This window comes from Brassica napus, chromosome C2 (assembly GCF_020379485.1).
Source record: "Brassica napus cultivar Da-Ae chromosome C2, Da-Ae, whole genome shotgun sequence".
In the NCBI taxonomy this organism is placed as follows: domain Eukaryota; kingdom Viridiplantae; phylum Streptophyta; class Magnoliopsida; order Brassicales; family Brassicaceae; genus Brassica; species Brassica napus.
Genome location: NC_063445.1, coordinates 18,621,485 through 18,646,793, shown reverse-complemented (window position 1 = coordinate 18,646,793; position 25,309 = coordinate 18,621,485). Strand labels below are relative to the sequence as shown.

Below are 25,309 nucleotides of genomic sequence, written 5' to 3'. Positions count from 1 at the left end.
CCCCCACCTTTCAAATGCTAAACCCTAACCACTAAACCCTAAACCCAAATTTAAACCCTAAACACTAATCATTAAACCGTAAACCCAAATTTAAACCGTAAACCCTAATCACTAAACCCTAAACCCAAATTTAAACCCTAACCCCTAATCACTAAACCCTAAACCCAAATTTAAATACAAATAAAAACCCTAAACCCAAATAGAATGGAACAAAATAAATAGTATAGTACATATTGGTGAAATTATGAAACGTCTATGCTTGAATGTAAGAAGTTATATGGACCCCAACCTCAACCCCCACCTTCCAAATGCTAAACCCCAACCACTAAACCCTAAACCCAAATTTAAACCCTAAACCCTAACCAGTAAACCATAAACCCAAATTTAAACCCTAAACCCTAATCACTAAACCTTAAACCCAAATTTAAACCCTAAACCCTAATCACTAAAACCTAAACCCAAATTTAAATACAAATAAAAACCCTAAACCCAAATAGAATGGAACAAAATAAATAGTATAGTACATATTGGTGAAATTATGAAACGTCTATGCATGAATGTAAGAAGTTATATGGACCCCAACCTCAACCCCCACCTTCCAAATGCTAAACCCTAACCACTAAACCTTAAACCCAAATTTAAACCCTAAACCCTAATCATTAAACCATAAACCCAAATTTAAACCGTAAACCCTAATCACTAAACCCTAAACCCAAATTTAAACCCTAAATCCTAATCACTAAACCCTAAACCCAAATTTAAATACAAATAAAAACCCTAAACCCAAATATAATGGAACAAAATAAATTGTATAGTACATATTGGTGAAATTATGAAACGTCTATGCTTGAATGTAAGAAGTTATATGGACCCCAACCTCAACCCCCACCTTCCAAATGCTAAACCCTAAAACCAAATTTAAACCCTAAACCCTAATCATTAAACCGCAAACCCAAATTTAAACCGTAAACCCAAATTTAAACCGTAAACCCTAATCACTAAACCCTAAACCCAAATTTAAACCCTAAACCCTAATCACTAAACCCTGAACCCAAATTTAAATACAAATAAAAACCCTAAACCCAAATAGAATGGAACAAAATAAATAGTTTAGTAGATATTGGTGAAATTATGAAACGTCTATGCTTGAATGTAAGAAGTTATATGGACCCCAACCTCAACCCCCACCTTCCAAATGGTAAACCCTAACCACTAAACCCTAAACCCAAATTTAAACCCTAAACCCTAATCAGTAAACCATAAACCCAAATTTAAACCATAAACCCTAAACCCTAATCACTAAACCTTAAACCCAAATTTAAACCCTAAACACTAATCACTAAACCCTAAACCCAAATTTAAATACAAATAAAAACCCTAAACCCAAATAGAATGGAACAAAATAAATAGTATAGTACATATTGGTGAAATTATGAAACGTCTATGCTTGAATGTAAGAAGTTATATGGACCCCAACCTCAACCCCCACCTTCCAAATGCTAAACCCTAACCACTAAACTCTAAACCCAAATTTAAACCCTAAACCCTAATCATTAAACCGTAAACCCTAATCACTAAACCCTAAACCCAAATTTAAACCCTAAACCCTAATCACCAAACCCTAAACCCAAATTTAAATACAAATAAAAACCCTAAACTCAAATAGAATGGAACAAAATAAATAGTATAGTACATATTGGTGAAATTATGAAACGTCTATGCTTGAATGTAAGAAGTTATATGGACCCCAACCTCAACACCCACCTTCCAAATGCTAAACCCTAACCACTAAACCCTAAACCCAAATTTAAACCCTAAACCCTAATCAGTAAACCAAAAACCCAAATTTAAACCCTAAACCCTAATCACTAAACCTTAAACCCTACCCCCAAATATCAAAATCTTAAAATAGTACATAATATTATGTAATATTAAACTATATTATGTAATATTAAACTATACAATATAGATCATTCATTGCAATCTTTTACTTTTAAATGTAAAATAGAATCATTACAAAAAAAGATAATAGAAATTTGTGTGAAGTTTACACTTGTATGAGTATGGTTAACTAAATGTAAGCTAAATATTTAATTTTGATCAATATACATAAACCAAGATTCATATCAATTACAACACCAAAACATAACTCATGCTTATGTACTGTAGAATATCATTTCTATTATATGTTTTCCAAATAAAATAGAAAAAAGCATGTAAGCTCGAGTTTTTAAATGGTTCCCTGCCCTCGTCCAATAGCTTTCTCTTGCGCCTCACCATGGAAGCCCCCACTTTCGCCACTGTTAAAACCAGCCACAATGGCAAAGTCTTGAAGAACATAACGGATTGGCTTCCCCGCAAACAGCCACTAGATCTCAAATTCCTTCTCAGTTACCAACTGACGGCTATTCCATATGAGTAGAATACTTTAAAACAAACCTAGGCAGTGTGAACAAACAAAGAAATTACAGGTTGCGGTCAATGGAATGGAAAACATCAGTCTATATACGTATGGTATAGCATACAAATATACTAGAATAGAAATCAGCAGATTACACAAAATGGAACGGAAAATAAAGAGCCAGTGGCTTCGAAAAATAGATGACAAGTAACACGAGAACAAAAAAACTAGGGAACAAGTGGATGTTTCACCGCAAAATGTTTTACCCCGACAAATTGACTAATCAGAAGCAGTTAAAAAATACTTACAAAAGCGAGCAAACATAAACACTCAATCAACCATCATCATTTGTTTTTCCCTATTTTACCAGACATGCAACAAAAGCGAAGTAGATCAAACCAGAGGAACAGCCGATTCGGCGAAAAACAACAATATATTTCAGCAGGTACAACAAACACGAACACTTAATCAACCATCATACTTGATTTCACCGATTTACTCAGATTCCAAGACAAAAAAAACTTAAGCCACAATCAGAACTTACAGTCTGTGTCATATTTCCCCTGATTCCCAATTCCGAGAAGCTGAGTCACCGTTATCATGGAATAAGTGATTTTGATCGGAGAGAAACATCATAAACGTTGGCGGTGTATATGTGGTGGCCAAATCGTTGATGAAGACTATTATTCACCTTCAAAAACCAAAAGAAGGTAAGGTAAAAATGAGAGGGTGTGAATAACATAAGAATGTGTGAATAACGTAGGGACACGAGTTGCTTTTCCACAATGAGTATTAATCATTGTTTTCTTTTTCTTTTGCAGGTTTTTCCGGTTATTACTAAGGGCAATATGACAATATTGTATCAAAAAGAAAAAATATATAGGTGTATTAGGACATTTAATCATAATTGTTCGAAGGTCGTACAACTCAATTTCCCTTAGTTCTATTTCCAACTTGCTGACTGTCGTATATCTTATTTTCTAAGGATATAACATAACCTTTTTCAATTGTACACGAAAGTATTCAAGAGAGCTCGAGTCAGTATTAATATCATTAGCCCTGGATATCATGAGTTTTCGAAACCGATATCAAAAGCTAATCTTATACAATTCCAGTATTCCTACACAACTTAGGATGATTACTGTTGAAAGTTGAATATTACAACAACAAACAAACAAAACAACAGTAACGATGTTCATTAAACCATTAATTATTCTTGTCAACGAAGTTGTATGTAATAAAGTATAAAATCTTGAAAAAAAGACGGTCCGTTCAAACCAGATTGCCATTTTCTCAAGTATAAAATGGACTTATTTTTATTCCAATAATATATAAAATAAATAAAAGTCGACGGCAGCGACTAAAAAGCTTCAGAAACACACACAAAAGAAGAAAAACTCAACCTTTGAAAATTTCGATAATAAATTACTAAAGGAAAATTCAAAGTCTCATTAGCGTATGTTGTTGAATTTTACCATTCCACTCTTTTCCCCACATTTTCGCCACACTTATTTCCCATCAAATACACACACATGTTTATATATAGACATACACTTCCACATTATTCATTTCATTCATTACTTAGATGGCTAGTGAAATTCAAGAAAACAAAAAGAGAGGAAAACATTCATTACCAGATGGCTCCGTGTCGTACGATGGTTTTGCTCTGTCTTGTTCTGTTTCTGGCGGCGAGTAGTACCTCAACAAGAATTGGAGTCACCACCGTGGAGATGAAGAATAAGAAGAGCTTAGGGTTTAAACGCAGCTATATTTTTGGTTACTTGCCCAAAGGAGTTCCCATTCCTCCTTCTGCTCCTTCTAATAGACATAATTCTCTTGTTGACTCCCTTCCTCATTGATTTCATTTTGTATGCTTCTATGTATTTTTTGTATGTTTATTTTGTAGATTAGAGACATACAGGATTACACTCTTTGTATATACTTGCATACTATTGATTTTTTTTTTCAGATGTTTTGTGGACTAGTCTATGTATTAAACTCATGAATCATGATGGCCATATAAAGATCAAGAAATTCAATTAACTAAGCTTGTGTAAGCCTTTGTTCTAAATTATATGCATCACCCATCAGCCGCTTAATCAAAACATGTTAGTATCAATATTTGCCATGTTCTTTAATTATGTCTAATAAGTTGATTATTGAAGTTTTCAACTTTCAGTCTTCAATTATTGACCGTACAAATTGAAAAAATATCTACAGATTGAAAAACAAATGATGGTTTAGTGACTTTAGTCTTTGAGAAGAGAAGTCAATCTACTAAAGTTTTCAAGATATACATAATAATTACATACCAAATACACTTTGTCTTGTACCATTTGTCTTTCTATTAAGAAGACATGCTTGATAAATGCACAGCAATTATTACCATACCAAACTCACCAAGCATTGACAAAAATTTGTCAAAGTAGTGGAATCAAACATAGATAAATAAAAACCACAACACGTAGAACAAACAAGTTATGCAATAAAAAAAAAATTAGTTGTGGAATGAAACATAAATAAATCAAATACACAACACAGAGAACAAACATGTTGTCCAATAAAAGTTTTAGTAGTGGAATCAAAATAAAGAAAATCTACAACACAGAACAAACATGTTATGCAATACAATCTTTAGTAGTGGAATCAGACAGATAAATAAAATCCACAACAAATAGAACAAACATGTTGTGCAATACAATCTTTAGTAGTTGAATCAAGCATAGTTAAATAAACACACATGTTTTGCAATACAATCTTTAGTAGCGGAATCAAAACATGGTTAAATAAAATCCATTACACAAAAAAAAAGTTAAATAAAATCCATTGCACAGAAAAAAAAAAACATGTTATTCAATACAGTCTTTAATCTCCTCTGGATGATTAGAAATAAGTCCTAAAAAGAGAAAAAAGAGAGGGGCATTCAGAGAAGTGAACTGGGGACCTCTCGCACCCTAAGCTAGAATCATACCACTAGACTTTTTTTTTTTTTTTGTTCAACTAATCATACCACTAGACTAAATGCACATCTAGCAGCATTTAATCAGAAAAAGGATTGAAACCGCTGTTGACCATTTTCTCAAGCGGCCAAAACAAAGGCGTCGGGAGATTCAACCAGTCGTACCAGTCCCAACCTTCACACTTCTCGGGCTCCATATTCTCCGGGTCCTGATTCGGATCCACAAGCGTCGCACGCATGAACACAGTGACGTAGTGAGATGGCTTCGGAGCTTCCTTGAAGACGTTGTTTGTGACAGTCAAGAGCTTCATCTTCTCTATCTCTAGTCCCGTTTCTTCCATCACTTCCCTCGCTGCGCATCCTTCGAAGCTCTCTCCTGCTCAAAAACGAAACAAAGATTAGCTGAGATTTTTACAGAAACGCGACGGGAGAGAGAGAGAGTGGGACCGAATTCGAGGTGACCGCCGGGGAGAGCGAAGGTGGAGTCGCCAATTGATGAGCGGCGCTTCCCTAACAACACCGAGTTTCCTTTGACGACGAAAACTACCACGGCGACTCTCGGCGTCGCTTCTCCTACTGTCTCCATTTTCTTCGGTCTTAGTGGAAACGCTTCTTGTCGCGATTTGCTTTTTAATAATGGCGTTTTGTTTTTTATTGACTGAAACATTCAGCTGAAACGAGGTCGTATGAGGTTTTCAATCAGTTTATGGGCCCAAATGTGTAGTTATGATAGGCTTACACAAGTATCACTGCTTTCTCTTTTGCCAGTGACGCCGAAGGCTAGAGCCCAACAAATATTTTCATACTTTTTTCTGAAACTCCACTACTCTTGTAAGCCGCCCTTTTTTTTTAAATTTGTTTCTATTATTTTCGTATTATTCTCTCTCTTTTTTTTTCCTCTTAACAAACTCACGATCATTCAAAAGGAAAAAAAATCAAATTTATCTATATGTTTCGATCTTTTTATTGATTATGGTTTTCGTTTGTCGGTTTATATTTTCGTTTTAGGCGAATCTTTTATTGTGGGCTCATCCTCAATAAAAGCTGAGTTTATTGTTAGTCTTTTTGTTGATTGAGTTTGGATTAGTAAAACTTCTGATCATTGATTAGATCCTCAAACTCTCTATGCTTTCACTACAATATCATCTCTCTCCAGTCCAAAGTAGTTATCTTAACCGACTAACACTATGATTAACGGTGAAACCCAAATAAGTTTATTATTTTTTTATTTTATTTTTTATTTTATTTTATTTTATTTTATTTTATTTTATTTTGTCTGAATTAAAAAAAAGTTTTAAAAACCAACCAATCGCGAGCCGCCACGTGTCAATGGAGCCCGCCATCGAATAGCAGTTCTTATTCGGACTATTTTGTAACCGGTTTTTGTTTTTTGTGGATCCCTCCTTAAGAAACCCACCAAACACCCCCCTCCCCCGATAATCCTGCCCTAATAGCGCGCCTGTTCAAATGTAAATTTATAGTGGAGCATGGATATTTTCGAGATGTGATTTATAGGAAACATGGGTGAACTGTCAGATCGTTGATGAAAATCAGGGCCGGTCCTGGGCCAAGCCCATTGAAACATTTTTCTTATGCCCCCATTTTTTATAGGCCTCCATTTCTAAAAAATCCAATATACATTATAGTTATAGAACAAAAAATATTTTTAATGAGATCACACGAACTTGGCTATATCACGTTGGTTTAACAACCAAAGTCCATTTGAATGGGCCAAAGAACACAATAATGTAATAGCCCAATAAATCAAAAAGATTAAAAATCCACAAAGTTAAAAAAAAATTTGGACTAACGTATTTCATTTTTTTTTGTCTTCGACTCTTGCACTTCCTTTCCCTGTCCGTAACCTGCAAGCCAAAAACACAATTTCAAAACAGAATTTCATTACTCCTTGTCAATTGCTTGTGTTTATATCAGAAGAAAAATCTTGGCATAAACTATCGATTCATTTGTTCATTTTTTTTGTATAGAAACTTATGTTTTATCATTGGTTTAGTACTTTATATATGAACTATGTTTATGAGTTTGTTTTTGGAATATTTTTGTGATGTAAGATATAGGCCCCCATTTTTCATTTTGTTTTAAGCCCCTGAATTTTCAGGACCGGCCCTGATGAAAATTGAAGATGAGTGAGGAAGGTGACCGTAGTGAGCTGCTCGGTTTGCATCAGAATATGGCGAGGAACCAAGCTTCATTTTGACAGAGAAGATAAATACATGAAGCGTATGGTGGATGAATCAAAGGAGATGAAGTGTCACAGTGATCAGAAGCTCTATTCTTGCATGAAGAACACATATTGGGTCTTGCTTTATAAACCTGATGTTTATATCTGTAATGGTCCATTGGGCTTTTCCTTGATGGAAGTTGGCCGACAAAAGATATGTTTTATTGTTTTTGTTTTCATTTTATAAAAGATAACTGCAACTGATTCATAATAAATAATAAATGTAATTTTGACATATTTTCTATATAAAATATCACTGTGGAAATTTAATATAGTTTTATTTATTTTATAGTTAATATTCACTGAAAAATCATTAATTTTATATAATTTTATTTCACCGGTAGAAATATCGGCCATAGCCACGAAATAACCACGAAAATTCGTGGCAAAACCAAAAAATACTACAAAATACCAAAAAATTAAAAACGTGGCAAATTTATAAAGCTAAGGAAATACTACAAAAAAACCATGATTTAGGGCCTCACTGCAGGTTTAAAACGCAGCGGTTGCGGTTGTGGGTGCAAAAGTTTGCGGATGCGGGTGGTTGCGGTTTCTGACGTTATTAAGCGTTTTGTATGACTGGTACAACGTTTGAAAATTATTGCGTTTGTGGATCATTTTGATTGGTTTACCCACCCACAGATACAACAATTAATTAATAAAATATATTTAAAACACAAAAACTACTATTAAACTGATAAATTTAAAATACAACGACAAAATAATAATTAATAATTAAAAACATATATATTAATCATATACTGGTGATTTAGAGAATTAAAAAAAACAAAAAATAAATCATAAAACAATAAAACTGTTTAGGGTTGCATGATTTCAATGGATTGCAACAAATTAGGGCTAACGTGATTGTTTAATATATGTATATAATGTTGCCTAAAAAATAAAATAAAGTAGTTATACGTGATTGTGATTAGTTGGGATATATGAAATCTAAATCTAATTTAATTTTTTTTATCCAACCGCAACAGTCCGCAACTGTAAACTCTTGCGGGAAGGAGCTTTTGATTTTGAGCGGTACAAAGTGGTTTGAAACGGTACAAAGCGGTTTATGTGATTGTTTTGAAACGCTGTCAACAGCTACCAACCGCAAAAACTGCGTTTGCGGGTGGTAACGAGGAAATCAGTCAACCCCTTAGTTACAAATTGTTTTGGTAGCTATTTATAAAACATTCACGGTTTTGCCTTGAATTTTTCGTAACTATTTGGAACCCTAAAATCTTAAACAAACTGTTAAACCCCAAACTCTAAAGAAAAACCTCAAGAATCTAATTTTTTTTATACTTTAACTTTAAATCTGAAAATGAAACTCAAAATTTAATCATTTTATTAATCTTACGGTAACTCTTAAATACAAAATTGAAATCTTCAATCAAGATTTATACCATAAACCTTAAACTTAATACATAAACCATGCATCCAAACTCTAAATAAAATTTAAATATAAATTTTTAAAAATTTAACCACAAATCTTAAACTTAGTGTTCAAAACTAATATTTTAACTTTAACCCAAAATCTTAAATCTAAACACTAAATCTCATATTCCAACCTCCTATTAAATCACAAAACTAAACATTACAATTAAGGGAGAATTGCCAAGTGTGACTCAAAACTTGGAGTCAAACCCAAAACAATACCCCAACTTGGGTCAAACGCAAAAGTAACTTAAAAGGCTATTGAAATTACAACTATCCCCTTGTGACCAAACAAAAAAACGGAATTTTTTTTACGTTTCTACCCCTCGCAAGTCGTCTGTTTAGACGACTTGAAAATAAGTCGTCCAGACGACTTAACTGAAAGTCGTCTGGACAGTTAGTCTTAAACATAATTTAAAAATTTTGTAAAAAATATTTTGATAAGTGAAAAATGGGAATTATGTAATTAACATATGTCTTAGGAGGTATAAATTAAGATATAACAAATTTCAATTGTTTTCAGCATAGATGAGTGAAAGTAGTGAGTCATGATATTCTTTAGTTTATGTTTCATCAACATATGTTGTAGTATTGTATGTGTTCTTAGGGTTAGATTTTGGAAAGCATTAAAACCGTTTTTGAAAATTTTTAAAATTACTTATCCGTGTTCATTTCTGTGTATAGTAAACACTATTTAAGTATAATTTGATTTTATAACGTGGTTAGTTAGTTAATCTAGTCATTTTAGTTTAGGGGTTCATTTTAGGGTCTAGGACGACTTAATATTTTGTCGTCTGAAAACAGACGACTAAATATTAAGTCGTCTGTTGTACATTATCAGCCAGAATAAGTCGTCTAAACCGGACCAAACCTTAAAGTTTACCAATGTACTTTTAAAGCTAACCGGATTATTTACCCAATATATAAGGTGATTTTTTTTTTTTGTTTCATTTTTCGCGAAATTCAGAAACCCTAACAGTTCTCTCTCAAAACCCTAACAGTTCTCTCTCAAAGGCGATTTCGAATTCCCACGATTTCCGAACAAACCATCGTTCTCAACGTCGGCTATCTATCTCACTTCATTCTCACCGTTGTCGCCGCAGCTTCTTCTAACCCTAGCGCCGCCGATTCCTCTAAACCCTAGCGCCGCCGATTCCTCTAAACCCTAGCGCCGCCGCTTCCACTATTTCCGAACAAACCGTCGCCCTCGCCACCGTGGTCACCAACGTTCTCACCGCCGCTTCCTCTAAACACTAGCGCCGCCGCTTCTTCTAAACCCTAGCGCCGCCGCTTCTTCTCTGTAAACCTTAGCGCCGTTTCTCTGTAAACCCTAACGCCGCTAAGTCATCAATCTCGAGGAAAAGATGAACATAAAACGTTGTCTCTATCAATTTACTCATTCTCACCGTTTCACGTTTATTTTTTCAGATCTATAACCGCAATGACGAGTACTCCAACTCCTTCTGCGACTGGAAGACTTGTAAGTAATTTAAGTCGTCCGGCTTTGTCTTCCAACTGGACGACTTAGTAGATGACTTAAATATAAGTCGTCCATTTGGAAGACTTTCCAGACGACTTAATTATAAGTCGTCTACTAAGTCGTCTGGACTTATATTGTTGTCTTTGATTATTTTGCAGACAAAAAGGATGGATATTCCAGAACTCCCCCGTAGGTTATACACATCAGGGGAAGAGCCAGAAGCCCACAATAGCATTTCGTATCATACGGATAACAGCAAGTTGCATACTGCTCTTAGGAAAGCTCTTACTGATGACGAATTTGAAGAGCTCAAGGAGTCGAGTTTGGGAGTTTTCATCAAGTTCAAGGAGCAGGGATTTGGTTGGGCTTCAAGGCTGGTTCACTACATGCTCAGTTTCAAGCTGGACATTAAGAAGAAGTATGAGATGTGGTCTCTCGTTGGTCCAGAACCTTTGAGGTTTTCACTGTTAGAGTTTGAAAACCTCACTGGTCTAAACTGCGAGTACATCGAGGACCTTGAGACACCAAAATGTGACGTTACCCCAGAGATGGTTTCTTTCTGGGGGATGCTGGGAGTTCATCTGGAAGCTGGGCCAACTACTGATCAGATAATAGCAGCACTGAAGAGATGCGGGGATTGGTCCAGGGAAGATCGCAAGCGGCTCGCGTACCTCTCCATCTTCACTGGATTCATTGAAGGGAGAAAGTTTTCAACCGCTACACGATCTACTCTGGCAAGGCTAGTGATGGATTTAGAACGGTTTGAGAATTATCCATGGGGGAGAGTCGCGTTTAAGGTGCTGATGGACTCTTTGTGGAACAAAGAAATTGCTGGCTGTTACACTGTGGATGGGTTTATACAAGTTCTTCAAGTCTGGACGTACACAGCTATGCCGGAATTGGGTGCTAGTATTGGTGGTCCCAGAGCAGACAGTCCGTCTCCACCGATACTGGCTTACGAGGGCAGCAGAGGCCGCAGATCAATGAAAGCTGCTATCTTGAGTCAGGTATTTACTTCAATCCAAAAGACTGCGCAGACGACTGGAAGTCGTCTGGAAGGTCGTCCAGCTTGACGACTTATCGGACGACTTATAATAAGTCGTCTGGAAAGTCTTCCCAGCTGGACGACTTATCGGACGACTTAATTTAGTCGTCTGGAAAGTCTTCCATCTGGACGACTTATTAGACGACTTATAATAAGGCGTCTGGAAAGTCTTCCCAGCTGGACGACTTATCGGACGACTTAATTAAGTCGTCTGGAAAGTCTTCCATCTGGACGACTTATTAGACGACTTATTATAAGTCGTCTGGAAGGTCTTCCATCTGGACGACTTATTAGACGACTTATAATAAGGCGTCTGGAAAGTCTTCCCAGCTGGACGACTTATCGGACGACTTAATTAAGTCGTCTGGAAAGTCTTCCATCTGGACGACTTATTAGACGACTTATTATAAGTCGTCTGGAAGGTCTTCCAGCTGGACGACTTAGTAGACGACTTATAATTAAGTCGTCTATTTAGTATTTTTTTTCAAATATCTAACTCGATTCTTCTATTTACTGCAGACCCGCGTGATCAACTTTGTTGAGAAGGACATTAGTGAAATGTGGCCAAAATGGGACTCTGAGGTTGAGGACCTGCCCGCGGAGAACATCATTAAAGTCATGTATGAGCGGAGACCGTGGAAGTGGACCATGGATTGCTGGGAAGTCACTGGTACTAAGGTCAATACAAAACCTAAGGTTGTGACTCCATCGAAGAAGGCCAAAGAGATGGTTGTGTTGGAGGAGGAGGAGGAGGAGGAAGACAATCCAAGACCTCGGAAGAAAGCTCGTAAAGAGGCTCCTGAAGAGGCTAGAGAAGAGGCTAGAGAAGAGGCTAGAGGGGTGACCAGAGAGGAGTTGGAAATTATGTTCAAGGGCGTAGCTGAGGCTATGAAAAAAGGGTTTAATAAGTGCATGAGGGAGTTTAGGAAGTTGTCTGATAGATTGGAAGCTGTGGAGAAGAAGGTTGGTGTCACCAATCAGGCTACCCCTCCACCTCTAACCAATCAGGCTACCCCTCAAGATAAACAGCCTACCCCTCTTGCCAAAGAAACCGGGGGTAGAAACAAACAGGCTACCCCTCATGCCAAGGAAACCGTGGTTAGTAACCAGCCTCCTCCTCATCAAACCAAACAGCAGCCTCCTCCTCCTCAAAAGAAACAGCAGCAGCCTCCTCCTCTTCAAAAGAAACAGCCTCCTCCTCAAAAGAAACAGCCTCCTCAAATCAAATATGTTAGTATCAAATCCAGGGTTAACTAGTTGTCCAGACGACTGTAAAAGTTGTCTGGACGACTAGTTGACCCTGGACGACTTAAACGTAAGTTGTCTGGACGACTAGTTGACCACGGAAGACTTAATTTTAAGTCGTCCAGGGTCAACTAGTCGTCCAGACAACTTTTATTTAAGTCGTCCAGGGTCAACTAGTCGTCCAGACAACTTTTATTTAAGTCGTCCAGGGTTAACTTGTGTGCAACTTTTATTGCAGAGATGGTTGCCGGAGGATACAGCAACCGAGGCGAACTCGGTAAATAAAGCAGATGGTGTCACCTCCAAAGAGATTGTTGCTGTCACTTCCACCGATCACCAACCGAGCCTCGCTTCCACAGATCAACAACCGAGCCTCGCTTCCACCGAGCCAAGCGATCCAGTTTCACAACCGAGCCTGGTTGTATTGGACAAGCGTGCAAAGAGTAAACGAGCGAAGAAACCTGCTCCTACTGTGAGATCTCCTTATATGGCAGAGAAAAAAAAAGATAAAGTGGCAGCCTATAATCCATTTCCGCCAGTAAACAAAGAAAAGTTGAAGGAACTCGCTGATTGGTTGAAAACTGATCCGTAAGTGATTGCTTTACCCATAATAGCTTGATTTAGTCGTCCAAAACTGATTGCTTTTTTGTTTGCAGTCATTATTTAACTAAGATCGAGGACAAACCACGTACATCACCAACAAGGTGGTACCACTTCCTCCGGACAGCCAGAGGATGGCTGGAAGACTGCGTAAGTCTTCTGCACACGATTTAAGTCGTCTACAAAGTCGTCCAAGTAGACTACTTTCCAGACGACTTAAAGATAAATCGTCTGGAAAGTCGTCTACTTGGACGACCACGTAGACGACTTAAATATAAGTCGTCTTCGTCTGGTAACTTCTAACTTGTTATATTTAATATGCAGCATATAGATGCTTGGATTAATGTGCTAAGGCAGAGGTATCAGGAGAACCCACAAGCTTTCAGGAGCGAGCGAATGTGCTTCCTGGATCACAACTTTTCTCAGTCTTGGAGAGAGCAGTATCAGCTCTTCAAAACATCGGAACCTGATCACAAAGGTTTAGGAAGAGTTCTACCTGGTGGGGCGTCGTATTTTTATGACGGATCAATACCTTCATTTTGCCAATCAAACAAGAAGTGGGGGGAGGACATTGATGATATCTATGCGCCAGTGAACTTGGACGACAAGCATTGGGTTGCTATTTGGATATCGATCCCTAAGAGGCACATAGTCGTCTGGGACAGCATACCTTCATCTAGTGTACCAGACGCATGGGATGCGATAATGGAGCCTTTTCTCCAGATGGTCCCTTATCTGCTTGTTGAGTGCGCAGCCACCGACGAAATGCGGGTCAAATACGGGTTGGAGCCATACACATATGAGAGACCGCTGAAAGGTGTACCCACGGCCAACAATGGTGATTGTGGCGTGTACACTGTAAAGTACATTGAATGTCATGCGCTCGGGGGCTCCTTTGACCCTAAAGACTTTGCTAGGTGCAACGCGAAGAAAATGAGGGATAATATGGCGGTGGATATATGGAAGGAGCTTGTTGATCAGCATCTGAAAGAAAATGTGGATGGTGATAAGTTCGTAGGCATGTATGATTAGATTTGTATTTGAACATGATTTTTTAACATGATTTTTGTATTTGAACATGATTTTTTAACATGATTTTTGTATTTGAACATGATTTTTGTATTTGAACATGATATAAGTTGTCTGGAAGAAATAAGTCGTCTGGAAGGTTTTCCAACTGGACGACTTACAAATAAGTCGTCTGGAAGGTTTTCCAACTGGACGACTTACAAATAAGTCGTCTAGAAGGTTTGGACGACTTATTATAAGTCGTCTGGAAGGTTTTCCAACTGGACGACTTACAAATAAGTCGTCTAGAAGGTTTGGACGACTTGAAGGGATAGTAGAAGGTAGTCTAAAAATAAAATACACTTGAAGGTAGTCTAAAAATAAAATACACTGGACGACTTAGTAGAAGGTCGTCTAAAAATAAAATACACTAGACGACTTAGTAGAAGGTCGTCTAAAAATAAAATACACTGGACGACTAAAAATTTAGTCGTCTGGACGGGTAATCAAGACTGGACGACTTAAATTTAGGTCGTCTGGACAACTAGTCAACTGGTTGTGTACATTGTGGTTTCGTATGGCCAGTTTCCTTGCAGTTTGAGCATCTCCGTGCCCTGTGTTTCTTCCTGGGTTTGTGTCCTCTCATCCTAGATAGCTCCAACCAAGATTGCCATCTTGATTTCTTCGGTCTCCCCCGACCACGCTTTAGTTCTGGAGGAAAGCATTCTCGTTCCTCAATATGTTGTGACACGATAGGATATATATTCTCTGAGTATCCTGCATACAGATAATTCTTTGAGTACAGTGGACATACAAGTGTGGAGATATGCAAACCAGCATGTATTCCAGCAGCTATAGCATGAGAGCAAGGTATTTTCTCCACTCCATAGACACCACAATCACACTTTGCATGTTCCAAATCAACCACACAGTCCATTTTGCCACCTTTGACAAAGAAATGCCATCCATCAATTGGTTCGACCGTCATCGTACCCGCTATCTCTTCTCGAACAGCAAGCAAGTATTCAACACCCCCGCTATGTTCAGTTGTGAGACTCAAAGCATCTTGTCTCCTTTTCCAATACCATTTTCCTAACTTCTGCCTTATGAACTCCAGCAGGAACGTAATCGGAAATCCTCTTGCTCGCTTCAGTGCGGAATTAATAGATTCAGCAATGTTGCTTGTTTTTATGTTGAACCTGTTCCCCTTACAATAAACCCTTGACCATAGCCTGACGTCGGCTTTCTCCAAATACGTTGCAAGTTCCGGGTTTGCACTCCGTATCTCAGCCATGTACCGGTCAAAATCGTAAACCGTGTGAGCATAAGCAGCCCCTTTCACCAAGTACATGAGATGTTTCCCTTTAAACTTTTTGACAATGTTATCTTGAAGGTGATAATAACATATTCCTCGGGTTGCCCAAGGAAACACCTTATCACACGCACTTTTAATGGCCTTGTGCCGGTCGGAGACTATCACCAGAGGCTTGTCATGAGATATACAACTAGCCAATTTTGTGAAAAACCATTCCCAAGAAGGTATATCTTCCTCATCCACGATCCCAAAAGCCAATGGGAATATCTGAAAATTGCCATCTTGTGCGGCTGCAACTAACATAGTTCCTCCATACTTTCCACTTAGGTGAGTTCCATCCACCACAATGACCCTTCTCTGATACTTAAAACCTTTGATAGAAGCTCCAAAAGAGAGAAATAGATACTTAAATCTTTTCATAGAATCAAGTTCTATCGCCGTGATAGAATCAGGATTTGCAATGGAGATTTGCTCGAGATATGATGCCAGACGCGAATACCCTTCTTCTGCTGATCCTCTCACCAATCTTTGTGCATATAACAGTGCTCTGTATGAAGTGGTGTAATCAAGCGCCATGCCAAACATGTTCCTCATTGCATCAGTGATATGCTGCGGAGTTATCCCATCAATGATTCCAACACGATCAATGAAAAGACTACCTACATACTTCGGAGTACAGTGTCTCCGCTGAGCGATTCGGTCTCCCGCTGAGCATAAATGTTTTTCCACATACTTTGTTACCCAAAACGTGTTTGTCCCATGTTTGACACTCGCTCTGACCTTCCATCCACAATAGCTAACCGGACATGTTGCCACAACGAGAGTTTTCGTTGATTTGTATAATCTGAAAGAAAACTTACCCCTCACTGCTGCCAACCGCAGCTCTGAAAGCAGTGCACCCTTGCTAACAAAACTCTGGTTGACATAGATACTGGTACCATTCGATTTTCCTCCTTCAATAGCATTTGTCTTAGCATATGTCTTTTGGATTTCTTCAAAACAAATATTATCATCATCTTCCTCGTCCTCATCTGGAACCTTTCCATAAAGACTGTAATCCCCACCATTCTGATCCGTTTCACCAACAACCTCATTATCACCAACATCTTCAAAACATTCATCAGCTTCATCATCATCACCAACATCTTCTTCCCATTCACCAGCTTCATCATCATCACCAACATCTTCTTCCCATTCACCAGCTTCATCATTATCACCAACATCTTTTTCCCATTCACCAGCTTCATCAATATCCCTTTTCTCTGAAACCGTTTCGACCTTGCTGCGGCTTGATACACAAAGACATACTCTATGGGTTTTGAGTATCTCCAGCAAGTTTCGAACTTGTCTATCACTTGTAACATGAATGGGAAGACTGCCTGGAGCCATCATCATTTCTGCTGGTAATGAGTAGCTAATCTCCACACTCACTGTTCTCATGTCCAGGTTATAATCTTCTTGAGCCATTGCAACAAGTTCAGCATGTGTTGAATCTTCATTCAATAAAAACAATCTTGCTCCTTTGAGATCATCAACCACAAAATCCCAACGGAAATCTCTCAACAACCATTCTCCATACACTGCATGTAACTGAAAAATCATCTGCAAATATTCAAAATAAAACACATTAGTAAACATAGAGAAAATGAAGAAGTTCAATAAACATTGCCGCAGACGACTTAGCATTAAGTCGTCCAGAAGACTTAAAGGTAAGTCGTCTAAAGAGGTCACTTTTGCAATTGAAAATTAAAAGGGACGACTTAATTCTAAGTCGTCCGGCTTTGTTTGTTAAAAAAAAAACTTCAGACGACTTATATATAAGTCGTCTACGAGAAACGGGCTAGTTTTGCATTTGACCGAATCGTGTCAGATCTTTGACTATTTCTGGACGACTTATAATTCAGTCGTCTCTGGGAAAGTTAAAATTTCAATATTTTATGAAAACTTGACGACTTACGTGTAAGTCGTCCTAGGTTAGTTTTGTAATTGAAAAATAAAACTTGAAATTTAACTTTCTCCAGACGACTTAGATGAAAGTCGTCCAGCTAAACGACTTAATTTAAGGTCGTCCGGGATAAGCAAGGTTTGACCAGAAAATTGGGAAAAATTCTGGACGACTTTGCTTTCCCCGGACGACTTTAAATTAAGTCTTCTGGAGGGACGACTTTATATTAAGTCGTCTGGTTAAAGTTAAATTATGAAGTTTTATTTTTCAATTACAAAACTAACCTAGGACGACTTACACGTAAGTCGTCAAGTTTTCATAAAATATTGAAATTTTAACTTTCCCAGAGACGACTGAATTATAAGTCGTCCAGAAATAGTCAAAGATCTGACACGATTCGGTCAAATGCAAAACTAGCCCGTTTCTCGTAGACGACGTATATATAAGTCGTCTGGAGTGTTTTTTTTTAACAAACAAAGCTGGACGACTTAATTTAAGTCGTCCGTTTGACCAGAAGACTCATCAGTAAGTCTTCTACATACAGATGACTTACTAGTAAGTCTTCTACGCGAACAGATCTTGAAAAAAAATTCAAATTCGTACCTTAAACTAGGTGAGATGACTTCGTTTGCACACAGGGTCTTCTCCAACCACCCAGAACCTCAAACGAAAGCAACCGTAAGTCAAAACGAAAGAAATATGGCTCTGTCAACCATAGCCCATATTTTGAATCAAAAGCTTGAGTTTTTTGGATGAATATAGAGAGAAAGTGAAAGAAATGTTGTTTTTAGTTCATAACAATTGAAACAGAGAGAGTGTAAAGAGATTTACGTGCATTAAAGGGCAATAAAAGCTCCAAACAGTTCGTACAAGGTTGTTGCCACTATTCATTGCAGTGGCAATATTGTAAATACTTGAAGAAGATGAGGTTGAGACAGTAAAGAAGCCATTTTTGAAAAAAAAAAAAAAAAAATGTTAATGGCATTTTCGTAGATAAAATGCAGGTGTGGGGTTAAAATCTCAAAAAAAAAGGAGTCAAAAGAAAAGGTTAGTTTTCTGTTTGACTCCAAGTTTTGAGTCACTTTTGCAAAAAGCCCTACAATTAATCATTAAAATAAACTCTAAATTTTAAATTTCTAACTTTTGTAACCATAACATTAATTTCTTTAAATTTACACTTCATTTATAAGACTAAAATACAGAAATAATTAAAAACATTAAATTTTAAGTGTTAATTAGTAAAATTGTCGCTCATTAGTCATTAGGATAAAACAAGGATCATCATTTTGCACCATTGATAGAATTAAATCCAATGGATCTAAATTAAACTAATATTTCTTTATTTTATTCTTTTACTAACTTTCTTTCGTGAACACATGCATAAATTTGACTTTTACATAGAACACTTCTAGAGAATTCTGATATGAATAGATTTCTAAAAAAATCTTTTTATTATCGTAAGAAGTTTTTGGATTGACCATGTTTAACCTTTTAAAAACAGTCTTTTGGAGAAGACTTTCTAAGACGTCTGCTTTCAAAATAAAGGGATCGACCAAAATCTCAAACAAAAAAATAGAAAAAACTTCTCGAGAAGTGTTATGATTCTGGAGCTGACCAGGATCTTATCAAGAAGTCTCTTCACGGTAGATTTTTCTGAAAGTTTTCTCACGGTAGACTTTTTTAGAAGTCTTTTATGAAAAATTAAATTTCTGCAAAATTTCGGTCAGTTACAAACTAACCTCGTTTTTACAAAGACTTCACAATAAGTCAACTCAACTTTTTTTATTAAAAATAAAAATTTGTAGACTTTTCTAGAAATCTTCTATGAAATTTTTTTATAAAAAAATAGTTATATAAAAAACTAACATATCTGTTGATCAAAAGACTTATGAAGAATTTTTCTTATGTGAGATCTGAAAATTTTGACCATATATCCTATGACAGTTCGACTTACACGTCAAAATTACATAAATTATGGTTGTTTATTGCAGGTTATAATCAAACAAAAATAAAATTATGGTTATTCACTGCAGGTTAAAAACTGTGATTTCACGAGACCAAAATTTATTAAATGTTTCAGTCAAAAAACTGTGATTTCACGAGACCAAAATTTATTAAATGTTTCACCCAAAACTTCTTAATGAAAGATATTGACTCATTACTGATCAAGAATCAGTAACTTTACTGTAAATGTAATCTTGAAATCCATAATTTTGAAACTTAAAAGATGAAATAAGAGAGGATATTCAAGATAAATGATTTGTGTCCGTGAGAAATGATATAAGATGTATAAATGATTTCTAGTGCATTTAAAGCTTGATTTTTGTTGTTAACGGTGGTAGATGATAGTGAAGACAATTGCATTTTCGTAAATAATTGGTGAAGATGAGGATATAGGTAAAATTAACATATTTCAAAAATAGATAAGTAATAACATTTTCGTGAATAAGTTTAATTTTTACGGTGAATAGAGCGAAACAAAAATTACAAAAATGCTAGTTTTGTATTCTACCACAAAATTTAAGTCATTTTTGGAAGAATCCCTTAACTCAAATAACAAAAAGTTAACTTAATCTAATCATAAATTAATTAGAATTTTAAACCACAAATTTTTGGTTTTATAACATAAAACCTAAATTAATTAGTAACCAGATCAATCTAATCATATTCCATTTCATTATGGTAGAATTTCGAAAACCAATTTTCATTTCATTTTGGTAGAATCTCGAAAACCAAAAGACAAAAATCTGATCTGACTTACCCGAAGTTACAGCCTATTGTTGTTGTACATCAAGAAAGGTTTCCCAAAGCACAAAGGACAACATTACGTAACAAATTAAATTGAAAACTCTTAAAAGGCACAGCCAATGCTGACATGTTAAGAATAATCTTGCAAGTTCAGGTGTAAATAAAAATATATGTTTTGGTACCTCATATAATTTTTTTATAACATACAAGTTTTAAGTTTTTCATTAGTTTGATCCAGCTTCCAAGATACCATATCACTTGATAAATGGTAATATTTATGTAATTAGGATACTAAAGGTTTAAAGTATGTTATCCGTTTCCCCGTTTAACGATACACATTTGATTTCTTTGTATTCTTTATATTTTATCTAAATTCGATTTATTGGTGAAAAATCTGTAATAAATGCCAAACTTTTTTTTTGCTTTTACTCGATTATGTATTGTCATATGTTTTTGCATTTGAAATAAGTCATTTGTTAAAATGATTTAAAACTTGAAAATATACGAGAAGAACTTTTACAATTAGCTTCGACTTACACGTCAAAATTACATAAATTATGGTTGTTTATTGCAGGTTATAATCAAACAAAAATAAAATTATGGTTATTCACTGCAGGTTAAAAACTGTGATTTCACGAGACCAAAATTTATTAAATGTTTCAGTCAAATTTTTTTTTTTATTAAATGATTTAGCATCAAATAAAGGCCTGTGTCAGTGGCCATGAAAACATATACTCCCTTCATTTTATAATAAGTGTCACTTAGACACATTTTAATAAGTGTCACTTAGACACATTTCATGTATATTAAAAAACTAACAAAACATACTAATCTATTCTTATTTATTATACAACTATTTAAAGAAAAAATAATTTAACTAAATATCTATTGGTCATTTAAAAAGGTAAAAAATGATTTAATGTGAAAACTTGCATTGAAAATGTAGAATGACACTTATTTTGAAACAAAATATATAGCTAAAATGACATTATGTATGAAACAGAAGGAGTATTACATTTATCACATATTTACCGAATAATTTTATCATCCTTCATTTTGAACAAATTTGTGACATAATTATTCAAATAAATTCATAGATTTATTAATAATTCGTGAAGAGAATGTGTAATATAAATTTTAAAATAAAATAAAATACTATGTAATTTATATTACTATAAATAAAGAATAGTAAAACTACATAATATTATCATATACACATTATTCAATCATATTCATATATCCATAATTATTCAAATAAAATAAATAGATTTATTAATAATTTGTGATGAGAATTTGTAATATGGATTGCAAAATAAAATTAAACGGTGTGTAACTTTACATTTACTATAATTACAAAGAATACAATTATATAGTATTATCATATACACCAAAACATTAAGCAAAAATAAAGTATACACCAAAACATTTTGATGTCTTATTAAATTAGATTTTGTTAAAAAGATCAACGTTTTTAAAGAATGGATTAGAATTTTTAAAAAAATATTGATGTATGTGATTGGAGGCAAATGCATTCACAGTATGTGGATAGCATGATTTTTGATGTCACAAATATAAGAATGAAATTAATATGCAAAAAGATTTACAGCAGAATTATCCTCGGCATTATACTAAAAATATAAGGCATAACCTTCTCCTAGTTTTTTTTTTTGAGAAAACCTTCTCCTAGTATTTCTAAATTAAATAAATTAAACAAGATACAATGCCAAAACTCAAAAAATTATATATTCATATTCGTGATACTTTCGTACGTTATAATATACAAAGGATTTATATATTTTTTTTAAGGGAGAATTTGAGAGATATCTAAGTTTGATGAATTAATTAGGTGCAGGTCAATGATTTTGACATAATTAAGAGACTAACAAATGTGTTCCATTTCATCCGGTTATAACCCTCTATCAAACAGGTAGACGGTAACAGAGAGAAGGTAAGAACACGTAGGCTAAGATAATAGGACAACGACATCTTGATATATGGTGTAGTCCTTTATTTTCTTACCGTCTGTCCATTTGGGTAAGAAGTAAGAAAATCCAGAGAAGAAGGTGAATGCAGATGCAGAGTTAATGCTCTGACTTTCGATAAGGTAACCTTCGGTTAACTGCTCTTAATACCTCGGTTGTGCATTTATTATACACTGTGATATACATAATGTAGATGGAATGATATTACCGTTCTCACGCTGAAATAGTATTCTGTTTACTGTGGTAATTGTTGCAGATGAATGAGCTAGATAAAGTGTTGCTTGTACATGGGACGTGGGTCCGTGATGCAGATAATCGATGGATATTTGAGCCTTACATAGTGTGTGCAGCAGAGCACTTCATCGAACTCAAAATGGAGATGACAATGACTGAGTTAGTAGCTGCAGTAAAAGAATGTCTAGACATAAAATCGAAAGATATCTCTGTCAAACTGTCATATCAATACACGGAGTGGGTTGCAATGGGTGATGGAGAGTTGGATACACCTCAGTACATTACAGACGATACCGATGTGGGTGTATTCATCCGGATGAGACGCGCCATTGAAGAAGTTGATCTTTATGTCTCTATCGTCCGACATTCACCTGGTGGGAAAGAAGACAATCTACCACGCCAACTGTCACGTAATATGCGTAAAGGGGGAGAGGATGGAGGTGACAACTGTATGGATGAGGAAGACTGGCATGCTTTTGCACTCTCAGAAACTCCATTGACTCTTCCACCAACACAGAAGGATGTAGGTGGGAAAGACCAGGAGGTGCCAGAATGTTCTGAACGATAGCGCCGGAATAGTACAACTTCTCGAACGACTATTCCACATGGACAACGTGGAATAGTCATTAGAGAGCCAGTCGAGACTGTTTGACTTTCTGCGCCGGAGACAGAAGCGAGACAGAAGGGAAAGAACAAACGCCCCTTGGAGTATGAAACTGATTCAGACACTGACTCCGACGATGCAATGGTCGTCCCTGTGCTTCATGCAAGTATTCCCGAGACAGCAAATGCAGCTAGGCCTGTAGCGCGCCGGCTGGTGTTCGGAATACCTGGAATTCCCAACACACAGGAGGGAGCTGGTAGTTCTAGTTCGAGTACAGAGGCTCTACCTGAGGTAGCTGACGAATTTGGTCAACACTAGGGAAAATTTGATGAAGCACTCCACGAGATGCTAAGCGATCCATACACTCCAGCTCTATTTGGAAAGGATACCCCACCGGTATTTAACAGTCGCCGGGGAAAAGGTATAACAGATACAATGTGACAACACATAGTATAGTATTAAAGAATTAAGTATACAACAACATCTACTGTACTATATCAGATAGTTACTACTTGATATTGACATAATTTAATTTTGTAGGTGTGGATACTGCCCTTGCTGACATACAGTACGAGGAGGACGAAATTTACGTCGGACGTGTCTTCAAATCCAAAACTGACTGCAAAATCAAACTAGCAATTCATGCCATGAATAGGAAGTTCCATTTCAGAACTCCCCGCTCGAGTCCGGCAATGCTACTTGCCCAATGCGTTGGTAATGGTTGCCCATGGCGCGTGTATGCGGTTCTACTGGATGCTAGTGGGAAATTCCAAGTTCGCCAAGCAAATCTCATTCACTCATGCACCGTTCATGAGCGCCGCAACTACCACAAACTGGCAACCACTCAGGTTATAGGCGAGATAATGCAATCAAGGTTTGTTGGAATCAAGCGTGGCCCAACCGCAACAGCAATTAGGAAAATAATGTTGGATGAGTTTCATGTGAACGTCTCCTATTGGAAAGCGTGGAGAGCTAGAGAGCTTGCAATGGACCATGCAATGGGTACAATGGTAGGAAGCTACTCACTTATACCTGCATATTTAGCTCTTCTTCAGTCATCAAATGAAGGAATGACCTGCTTCTTGGAGAGTACAGATGCCGAAGATGGAGGAAGAAGATTTAAGTATTGTTTTGTTGCATATGGGGCGTCAATCTCAGGGTATCCGTCGATGCGGAAAGTGGTTGTTGTTGATGGGACGTCATTGAAAGGAAAGTTTGGGGGCTGCCTACTTTCAGCGTCTGCACAAGACGGAAATTTCCAAGTATTTCCTCTAGCTTTTGCGGTGGTCGATAGTGAAAACGACGATGCTTGGGAATGATTTTTCCAGAAATTACAAACATTTGTTTACGATGTCCCAGGCTTAGTTTTCATCTCAGATCGACATGCAAGCATTTACAGTGGGCTTAGAAAGGTAAAATTGTATACTATTCTTTATAATGCGACTATACTATATGCAATTACTAGTCCACGTACTACCAAAGCTATTTCATACCTGATGGTAATAATTTTAATTAAATATTTTCCACGTACAAGTTTATAATCACGCTCAGCACGTTGCATGTGTAGTCCATCTTTGGCGTAATATAAAGGAAATATTTAAGAAAAGCAGGCTCGCAAACCTTATGTCTGCTGCTGCACGGGCATTCACTCTGACCGAGTTTAATCAGAAATTTATTGAGATCCAGAAAATAAACCCTCAATGCGCTGCATATTTGGTTGACATAGGTATGTACACTGTGTCAATAAATAAGTTTACTTTCTAAAATAGAATACCTCATACCATACTATCTAATTTTCAGGATTTGAACACTGGACTAGAGCTCATTTCAAATGAAGCCGGTACAACCTGATGGACTCGAACATTGCCGAATCTTGGAATGGTGTCATTAAGGAAGCAAGATAATATCCCCTTATCATTATGTTTGAATACATACGCACAACCGTTATGGGCTGGCTAGCATTGCGTAGAGCAAAAGCAAACCGAGAGCAAGGAACCCTCACACCAAATGTCCGAAAACTGGTTGAGGAGAACTACGAACTCTCAACAGGTTTGTTAGTACGTGATA

The 25,309-nt window shown here is 36.4% G+C and overlaps 3 protein-coding genes across 3 annotated transcripts; 2 read left to right on the top strand and 1 right to left on the bottom strand.

The window, feature by feature from the left end:
- Positions 1 to 1,934: 1,934 nt before the first annotated feature.
- LOC106356124 (protein IDA) lies at positions 1,935 to 4,444 on the top strand. Its single transcript, XM_048746358.1, has one exon. The coding sequence runs from the start codon at positions 3,934 to 3,936 to the stop codon at positions 4,258 to 4,260; it is 327 nt and encodes a 108-aa protein (XP_048602315.1). The 5' UTR covers positions 1,935 to 3,933; the 3' UTR covers positions 4,261 to 4,444.
- Positions 4,445 to 5,076: 632 nt separating this feature from the next.
- Positions 5,077 to 6,042, bottom strand: LOC106356125 (nudix hydrolase 1). The gene is made up of 2 exons (XM_013795949.3): positions 5,808 to 6,042; positions 5,077 to 5,736 (listed from the first exon to the last, which is right to left on the bottom strand). The coding sequence occupies exons 1-2, from the start codon at positions 6,025 to 6,027 to the stop codon at positions 5,441 to 5,443; spliced, it is 516 nt and encodes a 171-aa protein (XP_013651403.1). The 5' UTR covers positions 6,028 to 6,042; the 3' UTR covers positions 5,077 to 5,440.
- A 17,341-nt stretch (positions 6,043 to 23,383) lies between these two features.
- On the top strand, positions 23,384 to 24,561 carry LOC106354939. The gene is made up of 2 exons (XM_013794975.2): positions 23,384 to 23,549; positions 23,783 to 24,561. Exons 1-2 carry the CDS (start codon positions 23,384 to 23,386, stop codon positions 24,559 to 24,561), a joined length of 945 nt encoding a protein of 314 aa, XP_013650429.2.
- The last annotated feature ends 748 nt before the right edge of the window (positions 24,562 to 25,309 follow it).